At 43.7% G+C, this 13,615-nt stretch overlaps 1 protein-coding gene across 3 annotated transcripts in view; it reads left to right on the top strand.

Annotated features, from left to right (window-relative positions):
* Window positions 1-1,117: 1,117 nt before the first annotated feature.
* The window catches only part of TOX3 (TOX high mobility group box family member 3), a 120,413-nt gene continuing 107,915 nt past the window's right edge, over window positions 1,118-13,615 (top strand). The window contains exon 1 of one of the 3 annotated variants that reach the window (XM_054533906.2): window positions 1,118-1,348. In XM_054533906.2, coding sequence (XP_054389881.1) covers window positions 1,136-1,348 — 213 coding nt within the window. In that variant the 5' untranslated portion in view covers window positions 1,118-1,135. Of the gene's footprint in view, window positions 1,349-1,571; window positions 2,079-13,615 lie in introns of those variants that run through there. The other 2 variants (XM_024233665.3, XM_054533907.2) reach the window with 2 other exon arrangements.

Here is a 13,615-nt window from a genome sequence, read left to right as displayed (position 1 = left end):
CTGATTGGTGGAAAGGCCACAGGCGCCCAGTGGCCCAGAGAAAGGGCCTCCACTTCTGCGTTTCAAGAACTTACTCAATGGGGTGTTGTCCTGATAATATCTCAGCTCACTGTCAATTTGTGCAACCTGCTGGGCCATTAGGGAGCGCCGCTGGGTTGTCAACGTTAAATGGAGACTAGGGAGGGGAAACCAAAGCTTTTTCGGGAGGGTGGGGATCGGAGTCAACCCAGGGACAATGTGGGCAGTTGTTTCTTTTCTGAACACTCACTGCTCTCTCATGCAGTAGTCTCCTGACCCAAGCTTTTGCTAAGAGAAGAGCAAATACACAAACTTTCACCTAATTGAAGTTTATATTTTTCTGCTCCGTTCCAGAAAGATAATATTGAGTGAAGGTACACAGACAGGTGTCACAAGCCCGATCTACTTTGGAGAACAGAAGAAATGAAAAGAAAACCCATGTTATGCTTGTCTGAAAAAGCTCAGGCCCTGGGCCAGCAAGGTGTGACCAGGGGACGAAACTGTTAGCGAGTGTCATAGGAAATATTTCAGAATGTCGCCATTCTGGTTAAAGTAGCTCGCAGATAACTAAACTGGGGAGAGCGCAGATCTCACGGCCTCTCCACAACGTTCCCGTCTAGTATAAAGCCCCTTCCCTTCGCCAAGGCTGAAGGCCAAACTCTCAGATTAACTCAAAGCAATAAAGCCGATGAGAAAAATAAATAAATAAAAAGATGGAGCTTAAGAAAGATAAAGAAGTAAAGAGGGGTGGGTGAGTGCAGAGTGAGGAAGTTAATCAGCTAGGACCTTTTAGGAAAATAGGGACATTTTCTCTCCCAGAGCAGTGAATGATCTGCCTAGATCCAGTTACTCAAATGCCTTTCGAATACAAACAAGAGCAAAGAGAATACGAAGAGAACCGACACGAGGCTTCACCTGGGAAGCTTCAAGTCTGCCTACCTGTGAAAGGTCAGGCCCCAACACCCCTTCTGGGAAATCCTACAGGTGAACTTGGGGTCCCGGCTCCCGGCTACAGGGAGACACTCGTGCAGGTTGGCGTCTGGGTTAGGTGTGTCCACGCAGGGGACATTCGAGAGGCAAGGCGGGGTCGAGGAGAGGGGCCCGGGGACAGGCACCCATGAAGAAGGAAGGGGGGCGTGGAGAGGAAAGCGACAGGAAGGGAGCAGACGGCTTGGGGATGCTGGGGCCCGGGGAAGCTGTGGTCGCGCAGGAGGTGGGTGGGACACACGGGACGCAGGGCTGGCGTCCGCTTCGGCCGAGGAAAGGAGGGGAGAGAGGAGCGCTCCGAGGCAGCGGGGACAAAGAGGACCGGAGCGGGAAGGGGGGCGAGGTAGGGAGAAGAGGGGCCCCGGAGAGGGGGCGGCCGCGGCGGGGGTGATGGGGCCGGCGGGGCGGGGTGGGCGCGCCCGGAGGCGGTCCGGGCCGAGAAGCGCACCGGCGGGGCGGGCGGCGCGCCAGCTGCCCGCGGTGGGAGGGGCTGAGCGGCGGCGGCGCGGGGAGGGGACCCGCGGCGGAGGCAGGAGGGGGAGAAGGAGGGGAGGGGCCGGGCCCCTTGTCTCCGCGGCTCGTCTCCTCAGTCCGCCCGGGGAGGAGGAGGAGGAGCGGGGCCAGCCGCCGCCGCCGCCGCCGTCCCAGCCTCGCCCAGCGCACCTGAACTCGCCGCGCCGCCCCGGGCCCCCGCGCCGCGCCCCGCGCCCCCGGCGCCCGGCCCGCGCGCAGCGCTGCCTCGGTGCCCCGGCGGGGCGCGTCCCCCGGGCCGCCTCCCGCTCTCCCGCGGCTCGCGTGGCCGCGCCTTTGTGTGCGGCGGCCGCGGCTCCCGAGCTCCTCGGGCTCCGGTCCCGGCGCCCCTCCGGCCGCGAGTCCCGCGCGCCACCCCCGGGCGCCCCCGACGGTGGATCTAGCGGCGGCGAGGAGGCGGGTCCCTGCCCGGGCGAACCCCAGTCCCGGCCCCCGGCCCCGGGCCCGGCTTCGGCATGGATGTGAGGTTCTACCCCGCGGCGGCCGGGGACCCTGCCAGCCTGGACTTCGCGCAGTGCCTGGGGTACTACGGCTACAGCAAGGTGACCGGGCTGGGCCGGGGGGCGGGGGGGCGGGGGCCACCTCCCCATCCCGGGCGCGCCCCGCGCTCGGGCTCACCGCCTGCTGCACTTTTCTTTGGCCTCTTTCCTCCCATGTCTACTCTACCTTTGAGCCTTCGTCTCTGTCCAGCTCTCCCCGCTTCTCTTTCTGCCCCATCCCACGCCGCTTTTTGTCCCCCAGCCGGCGCTCTCCTCAGCCCCTCCGCTCCCTCCCACCTCCCCGCCAGACTCTCCTTTGCTGCCCCAAAGAAGCGAAGAGAGCCCGAGGACTAAAAGAAGGGCTTGCGTGTGATTGTTTGTTGCTGTTGTTAGTAAACACGATCGCAGCCCCCCTGGACTGAGTGGGGGCTACGCAGGGGTCCCTGATCTCCTGGTCCGATGATCTTGCCCTCCCCCACCCCCAGTCTTTCTTACCTCCCCCACCTACTCGAGAGCCGGCCTCGGGGCCGCTTATGGACAGAAAGGAACAAACTTTTGAGTATGCCTGGACAGGGGAGTGGGGGGAAGTGGTGGGACCCCGCAGGTGGCCTTTGCTGCCCTTTCGCTAGGGCGCTTTGGACCTCGGAACCGGGGTGCCTGCCCCTCCCCGCTTAGAGTAAGTGGCTTCTTTCCTCATTTTTTTTGGGGGGGGTAAGTTTTGCATTTCGGGGAGATCGGGATTGGAGACCTTCACACCACACCCTGGGGTCACCCCACCTTCTCCACCTCCCCCTGCGCCAACTTCGAGGACCGAGCGTTCCAGGTGGCGAGGTGGACCTCAGAAGGGCAGCGGGCGTCGCTCGGAGCAGCGAGGCGGGCGAGAGTCCCAGCCCTGGTACCCGGGCCGCGCGGAATTCCCCCCCACCACCCGGTGTCCTCTGTCCTCCCTGAAGCCCCCAGCGCCGAATTTGCCGAAAACATCACCCTGAGGGCGAGATTCAGAGAAACAACCGGGCTCTGGATGGCCTGTGCCTTTTGAATGTGGTTTTCTTTCCCCTTCCTCCTGCTCCTCCCTTCTCCCTCCCCTTTTCTTTCAAATCGTAGTTTGTTTGTGATTACTTGGATAACAGGAGGAAATAAGGAGCCTGCTGAAAGAAAGGTGCTAAACAAAACTAATGAATAAATAACAGGAAGAGGAGGAATTGCATCTAGAGTGAGGAACAGTTTGCTGTGCCCCGTGGCTGATGAAGGCTCGTGTTCCTTTCTATTTGTTTATACTCCGTTCCCAACTCCAGTGCTGAAGTTTGTAAAAGACCATTAGGGTCTCTCTTGCTCGCCCTCGCGTGTCATCATCGCCCAGCTCAGCGTCTGGCACAGAGGGGCCTCCCAACAAATATAGATCGAGGGGACTTTATTCCGTGTGCTTTAACCCTTTGGTGGTTGGAGCGATCCTGCTCTCCGAATTCTAAGGGCTACGCTAAGCATTTATAGAGAGGCAAGAAAAGGCCGATCGCTGGAGCCAGAGTTAAGGATTAGTTTGTGTCCTCTGATTTTGGATTTACTCAGGTTATTAAATGCTTTAAAAAGTCCCCCATGTATGCTCAGTCAGGGACTTAGGCAGCCTAATTAAGTATGTAGTGTTTCTGAGAATCCACCTAATTGTTCCAGTGGGGTATTATTTATCTCCTTACAACTTAGCATGTGGTTGCAAGCCTTGTATAAACTGGTCATGCTCTTATTTTTGGAAGCCATTACCTTGCCTAATGTAACTCCTTCTTTCTCTGATTTAAGATCAGCAACACTCGAATGATACCAAAATAGAAACCTATTGTACAAATGCAGTCACTGCAATGCGTGGCAAATCTCTGTTCACTGGGATCCCAAGGGTACTTTAAGGGACCAGAGGAAATTGGGGGTGTTTTGTGTGTGTCTCTTTTTTATTTTCTGAGAAAGGCTATTTTGAGTCTATTTAAGCTCAGAACATTTATTTCAGGGAAGGTATATAAAGCTTGAAAACAGACATTATTTATTGAGATGCTTGTTCAGCTTCAGGAGTGTGGATGCAAGTTGGCTTACTGTCGTATTTTCTTAATGCAGCTATTTGCTTGAAATAACTTGCTTTCTTACTTATTTAGCAATCTGATCGTCATCAGTGCTCTGTGTACCCAAGTTATGAAAGTTAGACATAGTGCTTAATATTGGTAGGAATCAAATTATACTTATTGTAAGGGATGTTTGTATTGACTTCCTTGCAAGTAAAAATATAACTATCTTTAAACTGAGCCACAGTACTATATTTTGCTACTTTTATTTTCAGAAGTGAAAAACACAATTTTATTTCCCATAATTTTTCTTTACAGAGAATATAGTAGAAGAGGAAGTATTAACTTTACGGGTATAAAGCAGCAAGTGCTAATTAAAGGTTTATAGCATTTTGTTTCACAGCTAATTTGTGTGTCTGAAATGGTGCTGTTCAATATAGGTTTATGCTGAAAATGTAAAAACTAGCATATAAAGACATGCATTTATTTTATTTGAAAATACTCACATTATTAATTAATCTCTAAAGACTTAACTTTTGATGACATGTATTATCTTTCTGGATGGGAAATGATGGATTTCAAAGAAAGTATGTTTCTGCCCTCTCTTGCTTTAATGACCATCTGGGAAACTTTAGAAGAAACACCGAACTCTTGGCTCTAGGCTTAACAAGTGAAAGTTAGCGCTTATCTTTAAATTTATTTACAAACCGTGAATAATAGGGTTTCATTCATTTCTCTCTTTAACAAATGACCAGAGTCCTTTGTATAAATTATATGCATGTGTATTATCTTTGCATTCTGTGAGTATATGGATCCTTTTCAAATGTCAGCGCTCATGAAAGTGTACTGTGTCTATGGAGAATGGATGAAAGAGTTTTGTGGGTTCAAAAGTCGTTGCAAGTAGGAGAATAACTTCAAATAAAATATAGCCAGGATCATTAAAATCAGTTAATAATTCATGAACCAGCCACTGATGAAACTTAAAGTCATCACTGTTTCCTAAGGGCTAATTTCCATTTTAATTTCAAGTAGAAAGTCGACTGTTTGAACAATTCTTTTTCTGGTGTGGTTAACAAATTAAACCCTTATATTAAGAAATAAAAACTCATTATGTTACTCAAATGAATTGGTGACTCTTTGACTATATATTTGTAATTTTTCTTTCCTGAGTTTAATTTGTCTTTTCACCAGTAAGAAAACAATACACAGAATATCAATTAGCAAATATAATTTAGCACTAATCTGAAATCCAACATACTCCAAAATCCAAAACTTTTTTGAGCACTGATGTGACAGGCAAAGGAAATGCTCATTGGAACATTTCGGATTTCAGATTTTTGGATTAGGGATGCTGAACTGGTAAGTATAATGCAAATATTCCAAAATCTGAAGAACCCCTAAATCTGAAACTTCTAGTCCTAAGCATTTCAGATAAGGGATGCTCAACCTGTAGTTGTCAGAATTCTGCCATCCCAAAATAAGATACTCTATTTAACGTGGGTGTGAGGTGAAATCATACAGTGGGTTGTTAACGAACTTGGACTAAACTCTAGTTACTAGCTATTTCTGCATATTTTTAGGGCTTTTCCTTTTGAATTATGGCTATTGACCTCTCACCCTTACTTAGATTAGTGCTATGTTGTTTTTATTCTATCAGTCCCAGACTTTGCTTTCTAATTATTATGTGTATTATTTATTGATCACTCTGCTTAATTAAGACATTCTTATATTAGTGCTTTGACTCCACCTGATTGGGCTTCTGCCTTAGCTAGCTTGAAGGGCAAAAGAAACTGAAGGGTAATTTGTCATTTGTCCATCTTCTTGGGGATCATGGTTCAGATTGAGAACATATTGAGAGGGGAATTTGATTGAAACTCTTCTTAGATTGAGAGATTCCTGTATCCTATCATGACAAGTCTTCACGTAAGATATTGAAGCCACATTGTGAAAAAGAAATAAGGTTTTCCTAAGAGGCTTAAACCAGGGGGCATAAACTCAATTGTCTCTTGGGACAGCAAGTTAGCCTACATGGAGATAGGGTTTGTGGCCAAGTAGAGAACATACCCCATTTAAAGGGGTAGCCTTGGTCAGCATTAGTAGAGTGTTGCCAGGCCAACATTTGGGTCCAATATCTCTATACTTTACAATTCTTTTTTCAAGAGGATGATAATCTGGGTTTTTATGTGAATTATCATGAATTTTAAATGTTGGAATAAATTAACAAAAAATAATTAAAATCATTATGTGGGACCCTCAAAACTTGCTTGTGTGCTGATTCTTGCACTTTTTGTCTTAAATTCATATGTAGATGAGGATCCAAACATAACTTTTTAATAAGTCATTTATGGTTCATGTGCAACTATGTGGACAGTTCTGCTCCCATGTCCAACTATGTAGACAGTTGAATAGAATGGAGTAGAGCTGCATAAAGAAATTTGTGACACCTGTGAAGACTAGACTTACCACAGAATGTTGGCTTCAGGTTGGTACCCAGGGCCTTTTTAGAACCTTGGCAGCTCTAAGCACTATTGATCTGAGCTCCCCTCCATGCCCCATCAAACATTAAAATGCATCCACATCCTGCATTTAATCTAATGTGATATGATACCATATCTGAGTTGACATGGATCCGTTGACTTAGTTTACATTTTGTAAATATTTAGCTTCACATCTATTCATTGTAATTTTGTAGTTTTCTGGTGTTGTGTGTCCAGTTTATTTTTTTCTCACATTTTAAACATTGTTGTGGGCCCATGAGAAGCTTGCAGTTCTAAGTGTGTGGTGTATAGTGACTAATGAATAAAACAGTCCTGCTGCTCCTAGCTAGAGGTCCACAAACTCTTTATTTGACCACTCCAGATGCTGGGCTACTGATGAAGACCCTGTGCTCAGTAGAGACTAGCATATAGTTAGCCAAAGAAAATTGATTTTAGTCATTTGAAATGAAGTCAATGCATGTATGTGGTCACAGTTTTCAAAGTATGTGTCGATATTTCAAGGAATCTCTACTTCATGTCATAAACTCAGCTGGATGTGAATCCACTTGAAAATTTGTTTAATCTGCAGAGTATTAAAAAAGGCTTGGTTGTCTATATCTAAAAAACTTTGCATATAAATATGGATTCCAGCTTTTCTTTAGAAATCTAGCAACACTGAACCAATATCCTTGTATGGCAACATCTGCTCGGTGTCCTTCAGATGTGCCTGTACCCCATAGTTCATCACGGCCTGCTTCACAGCCTGTCTCATATTCAGACCTTTGTAATCCTCTCAGGACCTGGAGGCTTCAAGTTTGAAGATTTTGATTAAGAGGAGAAGAAACTAAAGGAGCAACAAATGATGCTCAAACCTGGAAAGGTTACTGCCACCAGACAAATTGCAGATCAAGTGCACCCCATGCTACGTACGGTAGTTGCTGAGATGGTAAAAAATAATTTGTGATCATTTTGTAGAGCAGTGTTTCTCAAACTTTACCATGCACAAGAACCACCTGGGAGCTTGTTATAACACAGACTTTTGGACTTTACCCTTGGAGATTCTGATTCATAGGCCCAGGGCTGGGCTCCCAGGCAATGCTAAGGTTGTGGGTCTGTAGACTACACTTTGAGTAGCACATCAAGCAGAGGGCCTTCTAAGGTCAAGAGTTTGCTCTTTCTGTTTATCAGTTAGAGTGCTTTGGGCTGCAGATAACAGAAAACTCAACAAATGGTGGCATAAACCATAAAAGACACTTGTTTACCTTCAAAGAAGTCCTTAGGTTGGCAGTGCCAGGCTGTTTTGGATGGTTCAATCACGTCTTTAAGAGCCCTTCTTTGATTTTCTTTTTATTCTGCTACCTTGGAGTTTTAGCAATCTTCCCATGGCTACAAGTTGGCTGCTGTAGCTCTGGGTGTCACATCGTCACATGAAAACACACAAAATAAGAAGCAAGGTGATGGTGGTGGGAGTGGTAGCAAATGAGTACTTTCTCTTCCTGTACATCTCTTGGCAAGAAGAAAAGCTTTTCCACTAGACCCTCTTTTTTATCTTATTGGTCAGAAATGGGTTGTGTACCAATCTTAGGCTACTCACTAGCAAAGAGGAAGATTACTTTGATCAGTTTAGACCAATCCAATATCCCTTGAGGCTGGGCATTGCTACGTGAGCATAATTAATTAGTGTTATGCTCTGTTAGCAAGGAAGAAGGCTGTTGGAAAGTCAATGGTGTCTGCAACTGAGTGCGTTCGAAGAATATACATATACACATAAATATTTTTTGAGATGGGGTCTTACTGTGTCACCCAGGCTTGAGTTCAGTGACCATGGCTTATTGTAGCCTCAATTTCCCAGGCTCAAGAGACGCACACATACCTGTGGTCCCAGCTACTCAGGCCTCCTGAGTAGCTGGGACCACAGGTGTGTGTTCACCATGCTTGGCTAACTTTTTCATTTTATTTTTTGCAGAGATAGGGTCTTGCTATGTTGCCAGGGTTGGTCTTGAACTCTTGGCCTCCAGTGATCCTCCTGCCTTTGATCTCCCAAAGTGCTGAGATTACAGGTGTGAACCACTGCGCCCAGTCTGAAAAATTTTAAGTGGACCGGTGGCTTGGTTAGAGTTTTACTTTTGTAAAGATGGATCTGACCTTTTGAGTAGATTGGTGTAGGCCCCGGCAAGAGTAGGAGAGACCGGGAATAGGATGCCATCACCCAGTTGAGGTAAGATATGGGAAGGATTTGAATCAAGGAGATGTGAATTTGGATGCAAAAGAAAAGAAAGCACTAAACAGAACCTCCCGACTGGAAGGCAGAAAGAGGAAGCAGAAATGATTGAGGGTGTTTGAATTTGGGGCCTGGACGAATGGTAAGACCTTGAGTGGAAGCAGAGCGGAGAGAGGAGAAGCTGGTTTTGAGGAAAGATAACCAGATCAAGCTCATTTTGGATATTTCAGTGATATATTCTCACAGAATCATGCACTGGAACTCAAGAGAGAGTTTGGGGCTGAACAACCAAAGACGGAGTCTTTCTGTTTGTGGTAAAGCAAATGAATGAAATGAATTTGAGTCCTTCAAGAGGAAGGAGACAGGAAATGCAAGGACAACATCCTTGGACCTGAGGATTGGCTGGTGTTGCCAATTCAACTTCCCAGTCAGTGAGGCAGTAATTTAGGAAGTAACATGTAAAACTCGGAGAATTTGGAAATCCTACTGCACCGTTAAAAACAATGACATAAACAAGGAGTGTGTGCTTATGTGTGTGTTTGCATGATGAAACATCCTTTCTCTCTTAATAGTTATTTGGAAGGAAACATTCTTGAATGTGTGAAACTCGGAGAATTTGGAAATCCTACTGCACCATTAAAAACAATGACATAAACAAGGAGTGTGTGTTTATGTGTGTGTATGCATGATGAAACATCCTTTCTCTCTTAATGGCTATTTGGAAGGAAACATTCTTAAATGGTTATTAAGGGGGAATGATGCAAAATTTGTGATAACATAATTTAAAACCATATTAGCCATTTATGAATGAAAACATTTATTTTTTTGGAAGACACATTTGTTTTGGATTTTGTGAAATGTTAATGGTGTCATAACTATTTTAGAGAATCTGTTTTGAGTATGGTTAATAAGAAAGGACAGGATTTTTGTTGAGTATACTTACAAATTCAAATATATTTTGGAGGTGGATTTAGTGCTCTAAAAAAAAAAACTCTGTTTAAAAATATAAGGAGTAGAGGCTTTTATTTAAGGTCTGTGTGAGCTTCTCACAGTTTTAATCTTATCCCTTTGAGGTAGATCGTTTTATTTTCTTTGTTTCCTAGGTTTGTATCCTTAATCTCTTCCTCAGGGAGGCCATGTTCTCTTAAATACTCTTAAATATGTTTCATGCCTGTGTAAAACACGCCAGGCCCTGGAAAATGGCCCTTCTTGTATGATTATCATTCTGTCTTTAATCTTAATTCAATTTTGCTTTGTTTATAAAAAAAGAATTTGAAGATAGACAAATGGGCTAATATGAAGACACATTTGAGTTTTTACTCTAAATTCATATTTGAATGATATATACTCATTCTTTTGGGGGAGTGAGGTTTTAAGCTGGGTCCTTCTATTCCAAATGTTGCAAATTTAATGTAGCCTTATCTACATTGACTAAATTGTTTATGCAGAAGAATTATGTCAAAGATGGTGATAAGAGTGAGTTTTAAAATTCAATTTATTTTAAATGGATGTAGTATAACTGTACCATATTGTGAGATTTTTTCCAGCAATTTCTACAGCTAATTTGTAATAAGCAAGGGATTTACTGTAGAATAATAAAAATTCTACAGTTTCTTTAAAAAATCTCCTAGGTGTAGGAAGTAGAAGTTCAAAATGCTGACCTGACTAGAAAACTTTTATGAAATATGTATGATTGGTTGGAAGTTGATCTTCTTGCAAAAGGGGATGAGTTAAATCTAGAAATATCGAACAGTTAATAAAATATACTCAGTAGATCCATCGTGCTGCTCCTTGATGCCAACTTACCTTTAATGAGAGATTCAACCCTTGTTATTTGACTTATTTAAAAATTCTAATAAAAATGTGTAATGGAAAAGTGGTTAAAATGATTATTTTAGTAAAAATGCTTTGGTTGCAAGTGAGAGAAAGACTTCAGTCAAACTGAGTTAAGTAGAAAAGGGATTGTAAGTTTTGTTTCAGGCATAGCTGGATCTAGAGTCAAGGGATGCTGTCAAGACTTTCTTACATTAGCTCTGCTTTCGTCTATTTTTTTCTTTCTTTTTCTTTTTCTTTTTCTTTTTTTTTTCATATCAGCCAGGCTGTACTCAAGTAGTGGGAAGTTGTCCAGCAGCAGTTCCAAGTTACATTCTCACAGCTCAGCCTCTTCAAGAGGGAAAGATTCTTTCTTGCATGTTTCAGCAGCTTTTCTGGATCAAGTCTCATTGGATAGACTTGGGTCCCATGCCCAGGCTCATAGCCACGTAGACATGCCAGTGGAGGAGCTGGACACTGTCATCTTCTTGGAAGCCACACAAGCTAAGAGTATGGAGCAGTGGTTCTTCGGAGGAAAAACAAAGTGCTGATGTCACAATGAGAGAATGTAGGTGTAGGATAGGAAAGCAAAGTCCATTGAAACGGCTAACTGGAGTGAAGCTTGATGATTTTGAAGATTTCTGAGGATTTCCATTGTCTATGTTTATTATTATTCTTTGTGGAAACCAAAATGAGCCTGTGCTTACGTAATGTAAATATCATAAATATTGTTTATATTAGGAGCGCCCTTCTTGTTGGGGCTGAGATTGGATGTGGTCTGCCTTCAAGAAACCTATAGGTCACCTGGATATTCTATGGATATGAGATTTTCTCTTTCCATGGTGGGAGATATGGTTGGTTGAAAACAAACTGTGGAGACACTAGAATGTCTGGTGAAAGATCCTAGGTTGTATTGAGTAGGTGCTAGTAAACTATGTGTGTATGTGTGTGTCTTGGTACATTTGCATATGTACGTGTTTACATACATATATGTGTGTATAGGTAGAGGGTGACATTTTGAAGTGGGGCTAATGAGAAGATATTTTCAAGACAATGTCTGAACATGTTTGAAGAAGAGATTAGAGAGAGAGTGAGAGAGCTATTGAATGATGGATTGGGTGGTCAGTTGCTGTTGGAATGAAGACTGTAGATAAGGGAGAGTTAGCCCTTAAATGAAGCCTTGGTAACTATTTGCGATAATAGGAAAGAAAGAGAAGATGGCTGAAGATTCATATATATATAAAATATGTAAATATGTGCACACGTGTATATATACGTATATATGTACACACACACACACACATACCACTGCACTCCAGCCTGGGAAACATAGCAAGACCTTGACTCTTAAAAATGTCAAGAGTTAAGGAAAAGGGCCAGTGGATTGGACTGTGGGAACAAGACTCTCAGTGGCTGTATGGATATAGAGTGAGAAATATATCTTGTTCTATATATACACACGTGTGTATATATATATATATATATGTATGTATGTATGTATAGTGTATATCTACTTCAGTAGAAAAGATGTTGGGGAAGAGAGGAGAGAGAGAGAGAACAATATGTATGGGCATGGGAATTGATTGACAAGCCTGAGATCTATCCCTGTGTACTTTTCCTCCCTCCTTTTCTTACCACTCCTCCCCTCTACCTTCGCTTTATGTGTTTTAACGGTACCAGCCTTCATCCCATCTTTTTGAACTTGCTATTCTCTCTGTCTAGAGCCCTCTCCCCAAATGTCTTCACTTGGCTGGCCTCTTCTCAGCACCCATGTCTGAGCCCAGATATCACCTTCAAGTATGTCCTGACCATTTAAAAATATCTCAATTTCTAAAATATCCTGTTCCCCATCCCTCTAATTAATATCTCTCTACCTTCATAATTTTATTCATAGCATGTACCCCATTTGAATTTCTTGATTATTCATTTATTCATCTGCTTCTTGTTGATCTCTTTCCACTGAAATGTAAACTTCATGAGGGTAGGGGGTGTATTTACTTTGATGCACATGGCACATCTCACATTTAGAGAAGTGCCTGGCACATAAAATGTGGTAAGAAGTGAACTAGAGATGAATAAAAATACTGTTGAGCAGAAGATCTGGTTGTAGTTTAGTATTTGAGTGAATATGTGTTGACATAGTATGGGGCAGACACTTCTAGGCAATAGGAATGCAGCAGTGAAGTCACTTGTCCATTTTCAAGGAGCTGGACTACATTTGTGATGATCCTTATTAGAAATGTTTAAGTTTACATTTTATTTTTAATTTTTTTATCAGTATTTGATGTGTTGGTGGCAGGAAGAGAACAGTAGTTATGAAGATGACTTGGTGGCGGATTTTGCCTAGGCAGGGATGAGAGAAGAACAGGAGTTGAGGGAAATGAGGTATCGAAGTGACTGCTTTTAATCCAACTATTCAGGCCATTGAAGAAATGGTCAAGGAATAGGAGGCCCCCATAATAGCAAAGAGGGTACTTTAGGGTTTAACTTACATGTAATAGAAAAAATTTTGAACAGCAATGTCTTAAATGAAGTAGATACTCATTTCTTGTTTCCCTAACCAAATCTAGAGGGAAGTAGTCCAAGGCTAGTATGGAGGCTTCTTAAACACTGAAGAGCCAAGCTGCCTCTAGCTATACTGTGACCCTTATCCTTATGGTTCAAGGTTGACCTCTAGTCAACCTCCATGGTCTGACCAGCAAGAAGAAGGAAGGGGATTGAAGGGGATCAAGGGCAAACGGAGGTTTCCAGAAGCTGCCACATGTCACTTTGCTTATATCTCACTGGCTAGCCAGCATCACATGGCCACACCTGGGTACCCACGAAATGTACTTTATATTGTGGCTGGCCATGTGCCCAGTGAAACTCTCAATTACTATGGAAGGAGTGAGTGGAGAGGAAGGGACACCAGGTGGTTCAGCAGGTGTGTTGTGTGTGAGTGAGCGATGGGTGAGGTCTGAGAAACCCTTCTTGGGTATCTCCAAGTTTGAAATTTTATGTATACTCTGTAGTGTTCTTGTTTTTCCTAAACTTCAAAGTTTTAGTTTT

Source organism: Pongo abelii, chromosome 18 (genome assembly GCF_028885655.2).
Source record: "Pongo abelii isolate AG06213 chromosome 18, NHGRI_mPonAbe1-v2.0_pri, whole genome shotgun sequence".
Classification (NCBI taxonomy): Eukaryota; Metazoa; Chordata; class Mammalia; order Primates; family Hominidae; genus Pongo; species Pongo abelii.
The sequence above is the reverse complement of the archived record's forward strand: the minus strand, read 5'-3'. Positions and strand labels throughout refer to the sequence as shown.